The following is a 21,963-nucleotide window of genomic DNA, read 5'->3' as shown; positions in this document are numbered from 1 at the left end:
TTCCCTACAACATATGCCCCCCAGGTCGAGGCATTCCTCTGGGATGTCTTGAGCTTTCGGTGTATACTATTTTAGTTTTCCCCTCCAAGTTTGCTTCCTTGAGAAGGATCTCCTTCCCTAGGGTTTTAGGCAATGATGGCATCTGAGGAAGGTACTTCCTCAAGCAGGCAACAATTGAGTCATTCAATCTGTGTCTGCCAAGTGTCGCGTCTTATTTTTGAATGGTTGTATCTAAACCGTGGGATTGCACCTTCTCGAATTCCCGCCCTTGCTCGCACTGTTCGATCGTGACCCTTCGTCTTTGTTGTTGGATTAGCAATGATTTCATCCAACGGCCAAAGGTTGAGGGCTTCCTTGCTTTATAAGGAGAATCTTCGCCTGAATTCATTTATCAAATTGTTAGCAACCCACCGACACTCTGCCAAAATTTTCTTATAATTTCCCTTGCCTGTTTTTCAAGGCATTTCGTGAGGACTTCTCCTGCAAAACTTTGGATTCCACTTCCTCCAAGTCATTTGGTGAGTTTTTCCCTCATAACATGCTTTTTAGCTCTTCTGTTTGTATGTTTCGTTATGGCTTTAATGTTTTTGGCTTTCCTACAGTGGTTCTTGTTGATTTATAGTGTGAGTATGGCTAGGAAAAGGTGTTTAGGAACCAAGAAACTTATGTTATACATCTTGACTTTTTTGGGCTAGTTTTCTAGGTTTCTTGCCAAATGCAAAGAGTTTTAGGTTCTGGGTTCTGGGTGTTTGGTTAGGAAATCTGGGTTCAATTTGAATAGTCGTCGTGATAACTCTATAAAATATAATTATTTTCCTTTTTATTTACATTTAAATTTGCTTTGTTCTTAAAAAATTTATTTGTTTTATTTACTTTTAGTTTAGTCTTCTATTTTTTTATTTTATTTTAGTTGATTTTATTTAGTTTCTACCTCTAATTAATTAGTAATCCTTATTTGTATTTAAATTAGGTAAAAAGGAACAAGTTAGAGATCAATTGGGATGCTACATCAGAAAAAAGGATGAGCAATTAAAAAACAAAAAACAAAAAGGAGAGAAGAGAATCTGGATCTTGTGGTTTGCGCTTCATCTTTACTCTGTGCTCCCTCACACTTCATCCTGTCCCACGGTGCCACATCGCTTACTTAAAGCTCCAGCCTACCAGACGCTGCCACACGGTCTTGGTGACATAAGCAGTCCTACTTTGGTTGTTCTCTCTCTTTGGCTCACGTGAAATCCAAGGCTTATTTAAAGCCTTTTCAGCCGCAAATCAAGAGGAGGACCCCCTGCGCATTCATCTACGAACACAGTCCAAAAAATATACAGAGCCCCGTAAAAAGAGCTGAGAGAGAACAATTAGGGGATTTATTTATGGTCACTTTTTTAGGATTTTTATTTTTAATTTTAGATTTTATAAGGGAGAAAACATTTTAAAAATTAAGAATTAAATATTGAGGATTGAAGAGTCAAATTTGGAACCTGTAACATCTCCATATGAGTTTTTCTTTTTAATTTCTTTATCTCTGTATTTTTATAAATTGAGATATTGAAGCCATTGATTTATTTTATTTTTATTTTTACGTTCTAATTTTCTTTTGCTAGGGTTGTGAGATTACCAATTGTATTTTAATTTAATTTAATTTATTTTTACTTTCAATGAATTAATTCACTAAGAGTTTATTTTTCATGATTATTGTTTCTCTCTCTCTGATTAATGCTTTCAATTATCTGGCCAATATTTGAATTATTTTGGAGACCTAGATTGAAACCCCAAAAAGAGATTTTTAGGAATAGCTTCTTGTGAGAGAAATCGTAAGGTGCATGCGACATCTAACGATAGTAACATGACTTGCGTGAACAATTAAGAGAACCATAAAGCGTAATGAATTTCTAAGGTGGTCGAATTTACATCAAGAGATAGTGGGTTTAGATGCTAGGAATGTATTTGATAACATCTCTAAAAAGACTATTAAATAATTTAAGGTTACTTGTTCTAACACATGAATAATAGGCAATGCTAGTAAGAGTAATGAATTAAAGAATATTAGATTTGGTGAAATCAGCTTATCTAGTCTTTAATTTGTTTGAGTCTTTTATTTATTTTAGTTTGATTTATTTGAGTTTTTATTTGAGTTTTAATTTTAGAGTTAACCAATTTCGGTACTTAATTAAAATTAACGCAATCCTCGTGGGAATGATACTTTATTCACTACTTTATTACTTATATGCGATATTGTGCACTCGTAATTTTCACATAACGCCATTTCATTTGATCACTTGACCTTTCATGTTATGAACATTCAACGTCTTGATGAGTGCTCGGCGTTTATAGGCGTTAGCTAGCTTCATGTAGTCTTATTTAGTGGTCTTCTGATTGCTTTCCTCCTTACCTTCTAGACTTATAGGATTTTAACACAACTTTTTCCTTTTCTCTTCTCTTTTTTTTCTTATACCAGAACAATGGCTCCCAAACCATCTAGTTGTCGAGAGGCCCCTTCCACATCCGCCGTAAGGTCAGATCCTTCGTCAATTGCCAAACCCTCGTGGAGCACCTCGTCAGGCGTTGACTCTGTCCTAAGGGAAATCAATGAGTATATGGCCGACGCTAGGGATGATGCTGACAGCGTCGATTGCGTGGTTGAAGGTGATGAAAACGATGACAGTGGAGATGTCGCCTTGGTGGGAGGATCTGTCTGCGGTGTCTCTGCTTCCGTCGCCAACATTCCTTTAGCCATAATGAGTAGGGACCCAGATAGGCCTTTTTTTACCGTTGACACTACATCGCTGGAGACTCACAACCGCGACATCAACCGAGCATACAGCAACGGGTGCGTTGATGGGAGATAGTTTATGTACCTTCTCCCAGATATACATTTAAGGGCTAGCCTTCCCCCTCCTGGGTATCTCTTCGTATATACCCAAGCTTTTACTGCAGGGATGACTCTTCTTCTTCATCCCTTTGTAAAGATTTTTGTCGTAAGCATGGCATCTCCCCCACTCAGTTGGCGTCGAATTTTTGGTATTGCTTCGCCGGCATGTGGGTTCTATGGCATCAGCGTTTGACTTATAGTTGTCACTCGATGAATTTTTGTTTGAATATAAGTTAAGTCACTTCGCTAAGAGCGAAGGGTGGTGATTTTTGGGTAGTCATGGGTTATCCAAGCCCATTTTAAGCAAACTTATTAGAGGGGTTCCTTTGTCGTCCCACGCTTGGAAGCCCATATTTTTTATGATCAAGGGCTCTTTCCAGTTCGACCCCGATGACGGTACGCCTAAGCGTCGAAGGGTACAGACGTCAGTTGGGAGACTGAGTGAGAAATTTCCTGCCATCTTCCTTTGCATCCTAGGCTTTTACTATAATATATATATATATATATTATGGCGCTGACCCTTTGCCTTCTTTCCCTTGTGTAGTCTCCTGAGATCGCCTCAAACTCATTGGCAACAGGAAGGCAATGGTGCTTATGGTGTTTCAACTCCCAGAGAGTGAACAACACATCTTCGTTCTCCTGACTGAGCAGAACCTTAGGGAGTCGGGCCTTTTGCTTACGATCCCTGAGAAGTTTAAGAGTTCTTTCAGCTCAACGCTAAAGGTATGCTCCTAATCTTTAACTGCCGAGCCTTGAACATTTATAATTCTTTTTCTTTCATGTACTAATATATTGATTCATGTTTCAGAGATGGACGAACTCGACCTAGACCTTCATGACGTCCCCAACTGAAGCTCCAGCACGCCCCCAAAGGGGAAGAGGAAGAAGGGGGAGGCGTCGTCATCCGGATTATCATGGCTGGCCTCCCAGTCCAAAACGGAGGAGACGAGGGTAAGAAAGAAGAAGAAGGCAAATAAGGAATCCTTGACTTTTGCTCCGGCACCAATGGAGGTGCCAGATTCCTAGCCGAGGCATACGCCTGAAGAACGAACCCTTCTCCCAGCGGCGAAGGTAGCGGATCCCCAATTTTTGGTGCCTGATGTTTTTAAAGCCCAGCTCGAGGCTGCCCTCAACCCTCCACCCAGATTTTTCCTCGTCTTCCTGGCCTTGTACGAGACTTTGTTCGACAAGGACTGGGATGCTGCATTTACTTCGCCATTTCTCATTCGTCGGAGGAAGCAAATCTCCCTTCATATTCATGTAAGCTTTGACCGTGTAGCCACACTCCCTCTAATACTTTTTAACTTCTCTAATATTTGATCTCTTCATTCAGGCCCTTGTCCTCTCCTTCCCGAATTTCATCGACTCGGTGCAAGTTGATGAGAAGAGCAAGGACATGAATCGCATAAGTCAAGTCTTCAGGCTCTCCTAGACGCCGCAAAGCTCGACGCCGACTCAGCGCGACAGGACAAGAATAACGCTAAGGAGGCTTGTGACGCTGCGGTGAAGAGGGCTGAAAAGTCTGAGCGGCGAAATGAAGGGTTCCAAAAGCGGATCGATGAGCTTAAAGGTAAAGTAGCTAAGGCGAAGGAGAAATATCTGATAGAAGGTCGCCTTAAGGGCTATAAGGAGGGAAAAGAGACTAGTGTCGATGCTGCAATCAAGGAATTCATGACTTCTGATGAGTTTAGGAGACTATCGCGGACATCGGCACTCATACGATCGAGGACTACAAGAAGTCGGATGAATTCAGAGAGATCAGAAAGACTATCCTTTAATATGCTGGGAAGTAGGTTGTTGAGCGGATCTAAGCTCAATACCTCGGCTTGGACCTAACTTTCCTTTTTAGACGCAGAGGTCTTTCTTCCTCTGCAAATGACGGGGCTTCTCCAAATGGCAACGAAGGTGGTGGTAGTGGCAAAGGCGCTGAGGATTAGTTTTTTTTTTTGTTTTTTGGTAATGTAAAGACAGTGTGTCGTCAGCCAATTATTATTTAGATTTTTATGAAATGAACTTCTTCCTTCTATTTATTTTACATTTCTAGCACAGTTTTTTGTGGATAGTGGAATGCTTATTCTTTATAGAATTTCTTTTTCTGCTACTTACTTGTTTGTTTCTTTTTTTGTTTTTTTTATTTAGCCTTACATCCTTAGAGGTTCTCCTGGCTACTCATGCCCCTTGGGGCTTTTAGTAGTAAAAATCTTCTAAGTATGAAGGCCTCGCCTCCTTAGAGAATTCGGTGGCCTAAGTCATCTTAGACTTAGAACCCTCATTGCCCATTGGGGCTTTAGACTCAGCAGATTATCTAGTTGTTGTGTGACTGCCTCATCCCCTTAGAGGATTCAGCCGTATAAGTTCTTTAAACTTGGAGATGGCTTTAAACTTGGTGAATTTTAATAAATCTACCAAGTAGGAATGCTTCTCCTCTTTAGAGGAGTTAGCCATGTAAGTTCTTTGGACTTATCTTTTGTCGAATGCGTTAAGCATAGATCGTAAGTGCTTTATGTGTAGTGGCCCATAGAGTTTGTGTCTATTTTTTTTTACTTAGCCTTACCTCCTTAGAGGTTCTCCTGGTTACTCATGCCCTTTGGGGCTTTTAGTAGTAAAAATTTTCTAAGTATGAAGGCCTCGCCTCCTTAGAGGATTCGGCGGCCTAAGTCATCTTGGACTTAGAACCTTCATTGCCCCTTGGGGCTTTAAACTCAACAGATTATCTATCTGCTATGTGACTACCTCTCCTCCTTAGACTTGGAGGATTTAGCCGTATAAGTTCTTTGAACTTGTAAATCTTTAATGCCCTTTGGGGCTTCAGACTTGGTGAATTTTAATAAATCTACTAAATGAGAATGCCTCTCCTCCTTGGAGGAGTCAGCCCTGTAAGTTCTTTAGACTTATCTTTTGTTGAATACGTTAAGCATAGATAGTATGTGCTTTATGCGTAGTGGCCCGTAGACCCTTTCTTGCCCCTCATGTCTAGTTAAAAACCTTAATTTTTTTAGCAGACATGTTATATTAGTTGTCTACCTCTTTGAGGTATTGTCGAATACAAGTAGAAAATTTGACGTAGCGCGATTAAACCACTGTTTTATTTATTCTATGAAATATCAAAATGACACAGCCAAGGATAATCAAAATAATCAAATGGATGTCAAATAATAAATCATTGATAATACAACTTTAGTTGCTCAGCACGGATGTTGTCGGCGAGGCTTTCCAAAAGTTAGGTTCCTTGGCACAGCATTCTCTTATGCGATAAGGCCCTTCCTACGTTGGGCCTAGATGACCAGTGTTTTTAGTTTTAGTACTTTGAGTAACTCTTTTTAGGACCAGGTCCACAGGGGTGAACTTTCTCTGCTTTACTCTTTTGTTGTAGTACCATACTGTCCTCTACTGATATATGGTGAGTTGAAGTTGGGAGTTGTGCCTTCTTTCTTCTAATAAATTAAGTTCTTCATTCATTGCCTCGACGTTTGAACTTTCATCGTAAGCTATTATCGTCTGGGTCGGCGTTTCAAGCTTCACTAGGAGAATGGCTTCGACTCCATATGTCATAGAGAATGGAGTTTCCCCTATAGTAGTTCGGTTCATTGTTCTATAAGCCCATAATACTTTTGGGAGTTCTTCAGCCCATTTTCTTTTTAGATCATTGAGCTTCTTTTTCAGTGTATAATTAAGGATCTTATTAACAGCTTCAACTTGACCGTTTGGCTGCGGATGGATTGGCGCCAAGAAGTTTTTCTGAATGCCCAGATCATCATAGAATTTCAACTTGGGGTAGTAGTCCACAATGATGATGGCAAATTTGAAACCTCCTGGTGCGATATGTAAAGGTCCGATCAGGTTGATCCCACATTTGGCAAAAGCCCATGGGCTAAGAATGAAAGTTAGATTCTCCGGTGGCGCTCTAGAAATTGTGGCATAACGCTGGCATTTATCGCAACATCGATCGTACTGGTATGCGTCCTTTTTAATCGTAGGCCAATAGTACCCATGCCTTAAAACCTTAAGAGCTAAGAATTGCCCCCAGTGTAATTACCACACATTCATTCATGGATCTCTCGGAGGACTTCTTTAGCTTCATCGCTGTCTAAGCACCGTTGTAGGGGCGTCGAATAACTTCGCTGGTATAGTAGACTGTCGTACAACAAGTACCTTGTACCTCTTTACTTAATTCTTCTAGCTTCGTCCTTATCGTATGGCAATTCTGCATCCATTAGATACCCGATGATCGGGGTCATCTAGTTCTCCACCCCCTGAGTTGTCAGGACCTCTTCTACTCCTTCCTCGATGGATGGCCACGACAACTCTTTTATGGGGACAACCCCCAATAGTTCTGAGTCTTTGGAGGAGGCCAATTTTGCCAAAGCATCGATGTTGGAGTTTTCGGGTCATGGGACCTGCTGTATCTCATAACTTCTAAACTTCAAAAGCTCCTCCTTAACTCTCCTTAGATAAGGCCCCATTTTTTCTCCACGCACTTGATATTCCTCCTTGACTTGATTCACCACTAGTTGAGAGTCACTATAGACTACAACGTCTTCGGCTTTCAATGGTTCGCCAACCACATGCCTACGATCAACGCTTCATATTCTGCTCCATTGTTAGATGCTTTGAATTTGAAGCGTACTGCCGCCGTGATCTTGTGGCCTTCTGGGCTTATCAGCATGATGCCTACACCTGTTCCATTTTCGTTCGTGGATCCATCTACATACAGCTTCCACTTCACCTCTTTAATGCTCTCTTCGTTCTCCGTTGTGGCTGGCCTATGAGAGAACTCTGCCACGAAGTCAGTCTAGGCTTCACCTTTTATTGCTACCATCAGTGTGTATTCAATGTCGAATTGGCTCAGCTCTATTGACCACTTCTACTACCTGCCTTAAGTTTTTTTGCAGGTGACTCACCTGGCTTTTTATGTCTTTCTTTAAACTAGCAGCGTCACCTATAAGCTTCTCTTCTAAGCTCGCCACGCTCCATTATGGCTTTAGCTTCTGCCGTTGAGATTGCAGAGTCGATTCCTTTCGAAACTTCTACCCTTTTTGCATTCAACTTATTCCTTAGGCCGTCTCCCCTCTGCACCGACCCCGAGTCTTCCGAAGCCTTATTGCCCTGGTTTCCTCTACATGGCGCCCTGGGGGCAACTCCAGGCCCTTTGCAGCTTCCTTTTCTTGGGCTCGACGCTTGGCGCCCCTCTGTCTACTTCCCACGGATTTAGACGGTCGGGGTCTCGGGTAAAAATTCGTCAACATATTACTAACAGATTTTTGGTGGTTTGTGTGCGAATCAAGTGGATTAAAACGTGATAAATGAAAATAAAGAGAAGATCAACCCATGAATTTTATAGTAGTTCACCCCGAATTCTGGAGCTACATCCATTGAGAGAGAGTTTCACTATGTTCTTGAGAAAGATATTACAACATGAGAGAGAGAATTCAAAACCCTTTTCCTGGGCCATTCTCCTCTATTTATACATCATATCACCCTTATCAATTTTCTAATCAAATTTTAAGACACCTTCACCAAATCTTGGAACAATGATTTCTGCTCACCGAGATTTTAGTCAGCCAGCCTGATTTTCCTTACCGACTTCGCCACTAACTCTGCATGCATTAAATGTTGTCATGTGTTAGGTCAGATATCACGTCCTTCAAGACGTGCGTGGGTTTGGCGCCTTTGGGTCCTTCTAAGCGGTCTCCTTCTTTAGACGACAGTGCGGTCGACTTCATGCTGCGATATATTTCTCAGTACGGTCGTCCTCTTAGGGGCTCCATTTCTAGTTTAGAGTCGGCGTCTATGATCGGCGTCCATAAAATTGCGGGATATTTTATGCACAGCTGACATGGTTATTAATTATCCAACTATGCCACGTGACGATCATCTACTGGCTGATGTGGAGCGTGAGATTTTTTGCATGCATTAAATGTTGTCATGTGTTAGGTCAGATATCACGTCCTTCAAGACGTGCGTGGGTTTGGCGCCTTTGGGTCCTTCTAAGCGGTCTCCTTCTTTAGACGACAGTGCGGTCGACTTCATGCTGCGATATATTTCTCAGTACGGTCGTCCTCTTAGGGGCTCCATTTCTAGTTTAGAGTCGGCGTCTATGATCGGCGTCCATAAAATTGCGGGATATTTTATGCACAGCTGACATGGTTATTAATTATCCAACTATGCCACGTGACGATCATCTACTGGCTGATGTGGAGCGTGAGATTTTTCCCTACAACAAAAACAAACACCAACATCGACAGAATGACTGCCTTTATTCACGAACAACTAAAAAAAGAGAAAAAAAATCAACACAGACTCTACTATCGTGTAGATCGATTGATTCAGAACGTGTGAGTGTATGTTGGAGGATGACTGAATAGAGATGCACTTTCGGTTATAAGTATTCTCCTTTCTTCTCCATTCTCTTCCTCTCTGAAATTCTCTCTCACTAGAAAACCTCTCAACATTTGTTTTGTTTTTGTTTTTGTTTTGGGCTTTTTTTAAATTTTTTATTTTTATATATATGTAATGCCCCAGCCGTATTTTCTCCTATTTTTTATGGAACTTGTGCCCCGTATTAGTTAGCGGAAAAAAATATTAGTTTTTTTCTTCAAGAAAAAAAAAAGTTAAACAAATTTATTTTCCCATTTCCTACAGATTGTTAGTGAGTTTTTAATCATGATTTTTTTTTTCCACTGATGAAATGAACGACAAAGACAAACATTCCATCAATAATGAAAAGTAAGATTATACCACTAATACTTATCCATTAGCGTTTAATTAGAGATATTTGCATAATTTATTCATTTTCTCCAAGAACATAATTTCTTACGATTTATTTATTATTTCTTAAAGTCTTCTCTTAAGAGTTGAACAAAATTCCGAAAAATTATACCCAAAAAAACCCGAAAAAGCAAAAGTTGTCAGAACAGTATGTAATTTCACATTCACCACTCAAAATAAGAATATAATAAATAGATAGACCCCCAGAAACAAAGAAAACTAACAAAGCAACCCCAAAATCAACAGGCTACAACCGGTAAACCGCAAGTTCCAAACCGGCTGTCCAGGTCATCCACGACAAACAAATCTCAATCCTTCACTCTTTCTCTCTCCGTCTTTCGTTCATTGGGGCACTGCAACTCTCTCTCTCTCTAATTTTACAGAGCAAAGCAAAGAAATTCAAGTTCCTCCTCCTCCTTACTCACTCCCAAGTCCTCAGATCGAAAAACTCGTCAGCTCTTCAATTGCAGACAGAAGCATAATCACTCTCCTCCTGCATTTTCTCGGGAAAATTTCTTCTCTCTGCTGTTTTCATCATTTTCTCGGAAAAAGTATGGGAACAATTGCAAAGAGACACGCAGTGTTGTCAGCTTTTCTCTCTCCAATGTGCGGGAGAGACTGAAACGACACAGTTTCAAACAACCCACAGCTCTACACTTCTTTTTCTTTTCTAGAGAGAGAAAGAGAAGGGAGAAGAGAGTAAGAGCTGCAGTCAGAGCTCAGAAAACCCTTTTTTTCTTCTTCTCGTTTTTCCACAAAATGCAGAATGGGAATCTCTGTGCCTCGAGGCTATTTGAAAGCTCATTTTCGTTCTCACTTTTCATACATAATAATTTATTTTTATTTCTCTGAATTTCCCAGCTTGCTCATATAAAATAAAAGCTTCTTCCTTTGGCATCAAAAGGTGAAACCATTTTCTCTTATACTGTTATTTTCTTTTCTTTTGCTTTATTAATTCCTAAATGTGTCTTTTCTTTAGGGATTTTAGGCTAATTTGAAATCTGGGTTTTGGTAAAAAAAAAAAGAACAAAAAAGAAAAGAAGTTGGGGTTTAGTTTTTTAGACTTTTAATGGCTTTTGTGTTGGTGGGGTTTGGTTGAAACTTTAGCTTCAGTTTGAACTTTCAGATTTTTTCTAAGGATTCAATTCAAATATGTTGAATTTTTTGTGGGGCTAAAATGTTTGAGATCTGTGTTGACAGATTGAGGAGAGCCTTGGTTCAATGGATATGCCTACAGGAAAGCATTGTGATTTCACTTTTATTGAGCTTTCTGCAGTGATCTGAGCTAATTTTGTTGGTGGATTTTTGGAGGCAGTGTTGAATGTTTGATTGAAAAAAAAGAGATATCACAGAATTGGAGACTTTAAGAAGATTAAGATTATTTCTTTGCGGAAAAGAAAGAAAGAGGTTTCGTTCTTGAGAGCCAAAACGGTTTTATTATTTTGTCCCCATCAATGTCAGGAGCTCCAAGAGTGAGGTCCATGAATGTGGCTGATTCAGAGTCTAGGCCAGTGCTTGGACTGGCCGGAAATAAGGCCGGTACATGGAGTAGTACCCGTAAATCCACTTCAAAAACTCCGAGAAAAGTAGATAAATCGCCTGATGAGGTCACATTGTCTGAGGAGAAGAAGAAGACCCGTCAAGTGTCTTCCACTGGTGCCACTTCTCCTCAGCTGCATTCTTCAAGTGTCCCCTCGGTCCTCCGCCGACATGAGCAGTTGTTGCATTCTAACCTGTCCTTGAATGCTTCTTGCTCTTCGGACGCCTCTACAGATTCTTTCCACAGTAGAGCGTCTACCGGCAGGCTGCTGACTCGGTCGTATAGCACGGGAAGTAGGCGGAAGCAGTTAGTTTCGCGGACGAGAAGTGTTGTTTCTGATGGTGGGTTGGAGTCTCCTCCTGATGATTCACAGCAAAAGAAGAGGTGTGCTTGGGTGACGCCTAATACTGGTTTGTTCCCTTTCTTCGGTTTGAGTGAAAATGACTAATTTTGTGGCACTAATGGTGTTTTAGTTGATTGTTGTTTGATCGACACAACGTCTTAATAATAGAAGTAGGATAAAGTTTTTGAGTATAGAATTCTTCCGTGTATCATATTTATGGTAGTCATAGAACCAAGTTACTAATGCACTGAACAGAATTGACAGTCTGTATATATTTTTCCCTGCGCATATGCTACAAAACCCTTGTTGTTTGGTGTTGGATTTTGACTTTATAGATGGGCATTGATCTGTATTAATGCTAGACTTCTGCACAATATCTTCTTTCTAGAGTGCTTGCAAATTGCTTAGGTCATCGCAAGTCTAATGCTAAAGTGATATATTGCTGAATACATTTAACCGGCATCTTTTGTAGCAATTGACTGAAGGGCTTTGATTGAGTGACTTTGTGGTTCTAAGTAGGATATGGTGGAAATATAAATGCGTTGGAAATTGAATTTGATTTAATGTTTGAATATTTGATTCAGTTTTCTTAGAGATCATTTCTGGCGGCTAAAGACTGTTTGTTATTTTCCATTTTTATCTGTTCAAGGTCCATCTGAGAATTGGGAGAAAGACTTTTTGAAATTGTGTACTAAACCAAGAGAACCTAGTTCCTATACCGACTTTACAAAAAGGAGGAAAAAAGACATGATTGACTGCCTTAATTCTCCTCAATATATCGTATGTTTTTGTGAAAGTGGGAGAAAATACTTTAGCCTTCTATCTCTTTGGGTTTTGGGAAACTTCAACTTTAGCCTCAAATTGGTTTTAATTAGAGTAACAAAAATTGAAACAGGTATATCAGTTTCAATACAAGTTGTGATCTCGCCTAATTGTTTTCTGTTGTGTTCTGTTTTTTGGTGTTGGTGAATTGTATTTACGTATTGAGAGATGAAACTATGTAGAGAATCTAGAGATACGTATTTGTTGATTGGACCCTGTCAAAACCTTGTGTTACTCTGGATAGCTAGTTTTTTTATTGTCTTCTTTCAGATTTTTTTTTTTTAGAATTTTTTTTTTTTTAGAATTTTTTTTTTTTTAGAATTTTTTTTTTTTTAGAATTTTTTTTTTTTTAGAATTTATTTATTTTCTTACTTCTAACATAGTCACCATTTGTTGAAATCAGAGCCATGTTATGTTGCTTTCCACGACGAAGAATGGGGGGTTCCAGTACATGATGATAGGTATGTGTTAACTATTTATTCACATCTGTAGTGATTAAAATTGTTGGTCCCTCCCACTCCAATTGACAGTTTGCTCCATATTCTTTACCATATGCAGGAAACTCTTCGAGCTTCTTGTTCTTTCTGGTGCACTGGCTGAACTTACATGGCCTGCCATTTTAAGCAAAAGACACATTTTTAGGTATTATTTTTCATTCAGATTTGTTTCATAGAATGGATGTTAAAAGATATTGGGCTTTGTACTATGGTCCCATCTCACTGACTATTACATTAACATTATTGATTGCAAACTTCATTTTTTGCAGGGAAGTTTTTGCAGATTTTGATCCAGCTGCTGTCTCAAAATTGAATGAGAAGAAGATAATGGCACCAGGAAGCACTGCAAGCTCCCTATTGTCGGAGCTGAAATTACGTGCCATTATAGAAAATGGGCGGCAAATATCTAAGGTACATATTTTTCTTCTGATGTTGTTTAGATCCAAACTGCTGAAAATGCCTATCTCAAAAATACATGCATATGCAGGCTCTGAATTATTATTTGGGCGGTGTCGTTATTTTATTTTACTCCCCTGATTTGGTGGAACGTAAAAAGTCAAAAGGCCGCGTGATCGAAATGTTACATTGTCCAACTGGAATCATTGCATGAATTTATGTCCATAGGCATTGTACGTGATCGGTTTATTTTTCTCGCATAGACTAGGGACCATGTGTGTTTGCAGTTGTTTCTAGAAGCAATTAAATGACATAAAATGGATGCTTAGTGATCATTTGATCAGGTAGGTTAGGTGGAAAAGTAGTTGAATGGTGGTCCTGTATTTTCATTATACAGGCCAATCATAGATTCCTTAACTTCATTATTCTATCTCCAAAGTAGCACAATTGCAACCTAATAATTCCCTCATTTTCAGCAAGCCAGCATGTTATTTGGCTAGTTCCAAATAATTTTATCAACTTGACAAACTTGACATTTTTAGTGAAGGGCCAGAATTGATCTTCCTCGTAATTGCTACTATTACCGTCGGAACTAACTTTTTGCAGGTTTTGCCAAATGCCAGGTCATAGATGAGTTTGGATCTTTTGACAATTACATTTGGAGCTTTGTGAACAACAAGCCTATAGTCAGCAAGTTCCGTTATCCACGCCAGGTACCTGTCAAAACCCCGAAAGCAGATGTGATAAGCAAAGACCTCGTGAGGAGGGGATTCCGAAGTGTAGGACCGACAGTTGTGTACTCTTTCATGCAAGTTGCGGGAATCACAAACGACCATCTCATCAGCTGCTTCAGATTTCAGGAATGTCTGAATGCAGCGGAAGGGAAGGACGAGAACGGTATCAAGAACGAGGCCGGGGAGAAGAATAAAAACAATAACGGAGCGGAATCAGAACTATGCATTGGCATTGAGGAATTAAATTTCAGCTCAGAATGATGAAACAAAGCTCCTGGTTCAATCAATCATCGGCGCAAAGGTGATTTGTGTATAAAAATTTTCATGAATCTTTTAAGAGCTTAAGAAGCATCATGGATTTTCTTTTACAGAATTAGATTACTGAAAGTAAATTAATGTAACTGGTGATTGTGCTGTCGGTGGGGGGGCTTCTACAGAGAGCCTTTGAAGCTGGATGTGCAATTTTTTGTACAGTTTGAAAGGGGGAAAAAAAGTCTTTAAAAAGACCAGACTCTTGTTGTGATCAAGAGAAATGAACAAATTTTTGTTGTGCAAAGCCATCAATCACCGTCCGATTTATGATGACCTTACAGTTGTGGGGGTTGGGACCCAGGTGTCTGGAGGGCTATGGCCTTAGGATGTGGTGGACAGCTAGAGGCTTATAATATTAACTGATTGGTCAGTTTTGCTTTTAATAATGACAATAAAAGATGAGTAGCACAATGTTTCTTTGTCTCCCTAGGACTGGGGAGGACTCCCAATTGATAGACAGACATGTTTGTACTGTTGGCACCAGACCACCAAATTATGAAAGGGCAGCCCTTGTTTCCTAGAGTGATATGAGATAGCTGAAAATTGTTGTTGGATTGCTTTATATTGGAAAACCAATCTAGGCTTAAAATTTGTATAATCTAGCCAAACATAAATAAACGGGTATAACGATTGATGGATGGGGTTGCGTTTTTTCTTTTTTCTTTTTTTTTTCTCTTTTTTTTATTTAAATTTTTTAAATTTTTTGAGGGGAAGCCTTGGATTAATACCATTGAGACATTTTAGTGGTTTTTACTTGAATACCCTTTCAGCCAAATGCAAGGATTGCTTTTGTTTGAAGCTTATAAACATGTTTGAGGAATTAGGTAACTATTTTGAAGAAACACATTCACCAAAAAACTATTTTGAAGAATACTTTTTAAAATGTTGAAAACTGAAATATTCCCAAACGAGTTTTGATTGAATTTGTTGTATTTTATATTAGTATTCATTTTAAGAGAATTATGTGGCAAGGTATGTAAAGATCCCCTACGGGATTATATTAGGCATTATATTAGAATAATTTCTAGTCTAATAAAATATCAATTTTACGAAATTTAGTGAAGGTATGACGATAAATCCTTCTTATAGTATTTGTTTGTTCGGAAATAGTAAGAAATAGGCTAATATGAAAAGCTTAAGAAAGTATATATGTCAATTTTTAGTTATAGAAATTAATAGACCATAACTTGTCAAGTTATGGTTCATAATCAGATAAGTTATGGACAAAATTGTCAAGTTATGGTTCATAATCAGATAAGTTATGGATAATAACTTGTCAAGTTATGGTTCATAACCAGATAAGTTATGGACGAAAACAGTAATTTGGCTTATTTATTAACTTATGTAAACTATTGGCCTATTAATTTTAATTCATTTCAAGTCTTGGTCTATTTCTCTCTTTCTCCCTTATTTGTTTCACTATAAACATGGAATTCTAAAATGCCTCCATCTTCGAATCTACATGTGCTCCATCTTCACAAAGTAACATGAAATTCCTATACTAGAATAACATAGATGGTTGAGATCATTCTAGAAGAAATAGTTCAGTCATAAAAAGGGTGCAATTTCCGTGCACTAACTGATTGATTTTTCCAATAATAGTCCCATAAAAGACGGTGCGAATTCGGGACTGATCAATCTTGAGATATGGAGTCTCTAGGTTGCCATATTATTCGTGTCAAGTGTTCCCTAACATAGGCAACCAATTGAAAGTCAGCCGTAGGAACGCCTGTAAAAGACGGTGCGAATTCGGGATTGATCAATCCCGAGATATGGAGCCTCTAGGTTGCCATATTATTTGTGTCAAGTGTTCCCTAACATGGGCAACGAATTGAAAGTCAAAGTCATAGGAACACCCAGTATGTTGTTTAGCACACAGTGGAATTCCCAATGCAGGATGAGTGTCCTGTCATCGGGGCAGACCCATTACCTAACAAGCTAAAAAAATGTTTAGATCCTAGGATTGACCCCAACAAACATGCATTGTTTTTAATTTTTTTTTAATAAACCTTTCGCTTGTAAAAACAATAAAAAGTTTTTGATATGATATAAATCAATAAGACATGATATTTACTTTGTTATGTCCTATTATTTTAATCATGAAGTTGGTCTCATTTGAAATCGTCCACCAACATTGTTTTTTTTTTTTCTTCATTTTTTGCCATTTTTTCAAAAGCACGAACTATAAATAGAGGTAACAACAAGCAAATACAAATTCTAGCATTAAAAAAAAAAAAAAAGAAAGCAACTACAAAGATGAAAACTTGAACCCTCTATTTAGCTGTTGCAGTGAGGAAGCAGATAGCCCTTATGCATAAACCAGTAGGACAACAAAGACTCAAATGACTCACACAATGAAGGCCGAAGGGCACTTGATAAAGAGACACATATACAAGTCATAAACAACAAATTTGAACCAAGCAACAGAGTACCAACATGTTGTGATGGTTTAGGCGCCAAAAAAAAAAAAAGTTTTGATAGATCTTCCCGAGGAAAATCTTGACACAAACTAGGCTGATTCTAACTCGAAGTGGTATGGATTATGGAATGAATCAGTGAGCTCAATTTCACGCTTCCGAGATGCCGAGAGAAGTTGCATCTCTAGAGTTGGTGTATATTTTACCCTTCGTGCAATCCTGAATCAAATTGTTGAAGTATCAGGGGTGATAAAACAGAAAATTTTGAAATAAAATTAACAATTTATGAATTAGGAGAAGTGGAAGTCTTTTGTACCTTTTACTTTTTTGGATAGCTGTAGCAGCAAAAAGAGCTAGAATAGTCCATGGGCTACTAAAATGAGTATGACAGACTTGAGTCATCCAGAGTGCGCACCTTCTTCTGCACTTATTCCTGCAATGCCTCTCTACTTTGTTCTTGACATGCTCGTAAGTGTCTGTGGCCGGTGGAAAGAATTTAGTGCCCATGTTATTGATCAATTGAGCGGCTGCAATATCACTACCGAGACAGTTCTGAAGAATATCTGCTGCCTTTAGGTCCTTAACATCTTGTTCGTTATCAACGAGCAAATCTAGCAAGTTTACGTAACAAGTAACCCAAGGTTCATGGTTTGGATGAGATCCAGATAAGCTCATCTCATAGGCAACCAGAGTGAGCAACTTATGCTCTGTCGAATCGTCTACAAGTATTTTGGGAAGCATAAGTTGAGCTGAAATATTGAATGGAGAACGGAAATATATGGTTGTTAAAGAATCACTTGGCTTGAAATCTATCCCTGCTTTTTTAAGTTCCTGAACGTTGCGAAAGGAGTACTGCATAATGTTGCTCTTCTCTTTAGGCAGTCGCAGTGACTTATTAAACCGCACCATCATGCAACAAATCAGCGCAGCTGCTCCACAACCACAAGTACGAACGAGGTTAGTTAGCATGTACCCACAGGGATGGAAGAAAATAGGGTCGTCAAACAAGAGAACTTCGCGGAGAAGGTCAAGAATGTGTACTGGATTTTCGTCAACCAAACGCATAACTACGAATTCTGTAAAGTCTCCTGGAGAAGTACTCATAAGAGCAATAAATCTGCAAAACTCATGTTTCAAATTTACATTTTCCCTTTCTCTTAATCCCATCAACACCTCAAGCGCAAACAAATCCCGTTGAATCAAAGATGCTACCTCATTACTAAGGCGAAACATGTTTAACTTCTTATTCACATAGCTTTGTATGAACCCTAGCATTGCACACCCATCCAAGAACAACAACCTTACCAATTCCTCATCGTAATACGGCTCAATAAGCTTCTCATCAAAGGACCTCTTTATATCCGCGACGTAATCCATGATGTTTTCTAGTAAGGCATGCATTGTTCTGCCACTTCACTGAATGAAATATGATGCCAATTTAAGCTTCAGTTCCTTTTTGTGCAAATTAGAATCAGCAGCATGAATAGGGCCGATCGACAACTCCTTTGGCTTAACATACTTTTTCAATTCTGCGTTTTGTAGAATTATCTCCGGAACCTTTTGTATCGTTCTTCGCTGATTGCTTCCATGTTCTTTATGGTCGTCGCTTATGTTGATTTTTACGGCATCTAGTTCATCCAGGAGTTGTTGACCTTCATAACTAATTGGGTACCCCCATATTGTTGTTGGCCATTGATCATCAACTAGCTGCATGTGACGACCCTCTTTAAGAGACTGTAACCGTAACTTACTTTTTAACTTGTACTTACCGGCATTTCTTAAAATTTACGGAAAACATTTTTTTTTTGTTTTTTTTATATAAAAAAGAATAATTTCATAACTCGTAACAATAATTTTAAAAGAATGAATCACTAAATTTCTTAAAGCTTTTCTTAATTTCAATTAAGATAAAACCTTTTAGAAATATCTTTCAAACGGAGCAGCGTTTGAATTTTTGTTTCAAATACTCTTTAAAAACCTTTCTAAAACTAGCCCATTCAATCGGGCCATTCAATTTGGCTTTAAAACGGATTTCGAGAGAAATCTTAAATTCAAGTACATTTTTAAAGTCACTTTAAAATCAATCATTTAAATTGTCATGTTTAAAATTCGTTTATTTGTTGCATGCACTATTGCAACGTTCTAAAACTTAAATACTCAAAACTAGGGTTGTTAACTACAACCTCGGTTTTCCTAACATACATATGTACATATACTTTTTAAACATACATGCTTGAAACCTTTGAATCATATAAACATATACATGGTTTTACTTAAACTTATTGCGGAAGATTTGAATGTTAGCGGTATCCATTCTCATCTCCACCATTCGTCCGCCGCTCGCCATTGCCCTTCAAGAATTGCTGATAGGTTTCTTACCTACAGCATGAACATATCTGATTGAGTTTCGCTCAGCAAGTAGGAACTATATATCGCAAAATAACTGTGAGTACACATGAATAAATATGCATGAGCTGATTATGCTTAATTATGATGTCTTATCATAGTCTTATTATCTTTTCTTATCTTTTCTTTCTTTCTTATGGGCCCGAGTGCTCGTACCACTTGCGCACAATCAGCGGGACCTGAGGGTTTGCAAGGTCCCCTATGACACCGTGATTATAACTTGAATGCCTCCCTTGCAAAGGACATTATTATGTATATTTTTTTCTTTCTTTTCTCCCTGCACAACTTACCCTTTCTTGGCCTTATGCCTCAAGGGATTGATGGTTGTCACAGAGTTACCTCCCTTGCGAAGGCTGGTACGACACTCAATTGAAATTATTCTTATAATTTCCTCTTGACTTATTAAGGTGTATACAATATGACATGGCATCACATACAAAACTTAAAGCATAAAACATGAATATATAATACATGTGTAACTTTTTCTTTAAAATCTATTCATGCTGTAGGCGAGATTCCTACTTACCTGATTTACAGAGCTGGAATCCACTTTTCGCCAAACAGCCTATTCTCTTACTTGCTTACTTCTGAAAATGAACACCCATTGAGAGTGTGAGATTATATGTCGTTTGCTATTCTATTTTAGCAGCTTATGAAGGAAATCTAGCCCTTTACTTAAAGGATGTATTCCTTTCCTCTACTGAAGAATAATTTACTATAAGGATCAATTTATTAAATCCTCAAAATCTTATTTTCCTTAATTGCCCTTAACATTTTTATGTCTAGATTGAAAATCATTTACCCAACCTAGTAACTTATTCTCCATAATTTTCCTCATTGGACTTATTATGATATTAAGGCCCAATTCGGCCTAAAAACTTATTCACGGCATTCTAACTCTTAGGCCGTTGAAATTTAAACTCAAATGGAGTCTCTTAAATCAATGCGGGTGTTGGACTCACATTAAATCATCAAAATTCTAAGGACCTAACGTATTGGGGTCGTAAGTGCCTGTCGGGATAACTCGCTCGATAAACCACTATGTTCTTTAAAGAAAACATTTTTTCTTGAAAACTTTCTTTACGAATAATTTCGTTAAAATGAGGTTTAATGCTATTATATTTTACTGAAATCATGTCTCGGGTTATTTGATAACTTTTTGTTAAAACAAACACTGTGTTAGTTTTATTTCGTTAACACTGTGCAGTTTCTGAAATATGCATTTTACTACATTTTAGAGTCGGATTTTGAAAATTTATTTTTCGCGACAATTCTTCGTCTCGTCGAGATCTAAAATTGTCGTTTTTGGATAAAGTTGAAATTCAGCCTTTAAAGGCCTCGTTTGGCTGAAAACAGTGACTGCTATTTTTTTTCTTTTGCTGCAGCAATCTTTTAATAAGGCTATAGCAATCTCTTTTTTTTTTTAAATGTTATAGGATTGCTGTAGCAATCTTTTAATATTGCTGCAGCAATATTTTTAAAAATGCTATAGGATTGCTGTAGCAATCTTTTAATATTGCTGTAGCAATCTTTTAAAAAGGATTTAGGATTGCTGCAACAATCTTTTTTTTTTCTTTTTTGAAACTGTGTTGGCAGTCAATCCGTTTTTGTAAACTGGCTTCAAACTCGCTTTTAGAGTTAAAATTGGGTTTTGTCATAGTCACAGAAAACGTTCAAAACATCGAGATCTATGAGTTCAAGCTTAGAAATACTAAAAAATCTCGCTCTAGGGTCCTCATTTTTACGTTCAAAGTAACCGGAAAATGTTTCCTTCAACCCAAAACAAGCAACTTAAACCAAGTATAAACATACCACATATTGCTAATCAAACTAACCTCAAACTCACAAAACTAACATAAAACTCACACACCCTTATTACAACACATCTTCCTCAAGAACCACAAATTTACATCCATAAATTCAAGCTTAAAGTTGGCTAGAAATTAATGGAGAAGAGTTTGAGAACTTGTCCTTGAAGAACTCTCTCTCTTTCTTGAAAACCTTTGAACTCCTCTAAGATTTGTTAATGGCTTGGAACTAGAAAGTATAAGGAAATTTAAGAAGAATATTTCTACATTTCAAACTTTACTAAAACATGAAAAAAAGAGGGGATTTAGAGTTTCTTTACCCTTGGAGGAATGCTTGACTAGTTTCCTCCTAGAATCCCTTGATCTCCTTCTTCTTCTTCTATGGTTTGCTAGTGGTTCAAGATTGGGAGAGTGGAAGAAAATATTTGAGAGGAAATGGTGTAGGGTGGCTGGATTTTTGAGTGGGGAAAAAGCTAGGAGAAAAAAAAAATAAAGCTTATCCTATGTTGGTTCCTTTTATAGGCAACTTGAAAATTTTTTTTTTTTGACATCAATTCCACTCCATCATTCAACCAAATTTTTGGTTCAAATCCCCTTTTCTTGGCCAGTTTTGGAAGGAGAAAAGAAGAAGTAAGTTTTCTATTAATTCCTCTTCAACCACTACCATCACATCACACCTTAACTTGTAACCTTCTAGCACACTCATCCAGCCAAATTTTGGCTCTATTTTCCTATGCATGGCCGGCCAAGTGGAGAAGGAGAGAGAGAAAAATATAACTCACCCCTTATACTTTTGTCCACTCTCTTAAGTTTCCTTTGAGTCAGATAAAAATCATACTGACTGTAAGGAAGTACTTAGCCGACAGAAAATTCTAGTTTCTAACGGTCCCTTTTCTACTGCTTATTTGCAGTTTAATATTAATTCCCGACTACTTCGACATTACATTAAATTCTTACTCGCGTAATATCTCGAACTGTTTCAGGTCTTGAAATTAATTGTAGACTGAACAAATTCTAAGTTTAACTTTTCTGCATTAAATCCCAGGAATGC

The 21,963-nt window shown here is 38.2% G+C and overlaps 1 protein-coding gene across 1 annotated transcript; it reads left to right on the top strand.

The window, feature by feature from the left end:
• The first annotated feature begins 10,027 nt into the window (after window positions 1-10,027).
• Window positions 10,028-14,957, top strand: LOC21386424 (probable GMP synthase [glutamine-hydrolyzing]). Its single transcript, XM_010105367.2, has 6 exons — window positions 10,028-10,541; window positions 10,838-11,587; window positions 12,746-12,803; window positions 12,901-12,984; window positions 13,109-13,250; window positions 13,859-14,957. Exons 2-6 carry the CDS (start codon window positions 11,092-11,094, stop codon window positions 14,228-14,230), a joined length of 1,152 nt encoding a protein of 383 aa, XP_010103669.1. The 5' UTR covers window positions 10,028-10,541; window positions 10,838-11,091; the 3' UTR covers window positions 14,231-14,957.
• Window positions 14,958-21,963: the final 7,006 nt, after the last annotated feature.

The sequence above is a fragment of the Morus notabilis genome, unplaced genomic scaffold (genome assembly GCF_000414095.1).
Source record: "Morus notabilis unplaced genomic scaffold, ASM41409v2 Scaffold814, whole genome shotgun sequence".
Taxonomy (NCBI): domain Eukaryota; kingdom Viridiplantae; phylum Streptophyta; class Magnoliopsida; order Rosales; family Moraceae; genus Morus; species Morus notabilis.
This window is presented reverse-complemented; position numbering and strand designations above follow the sequence as displayed.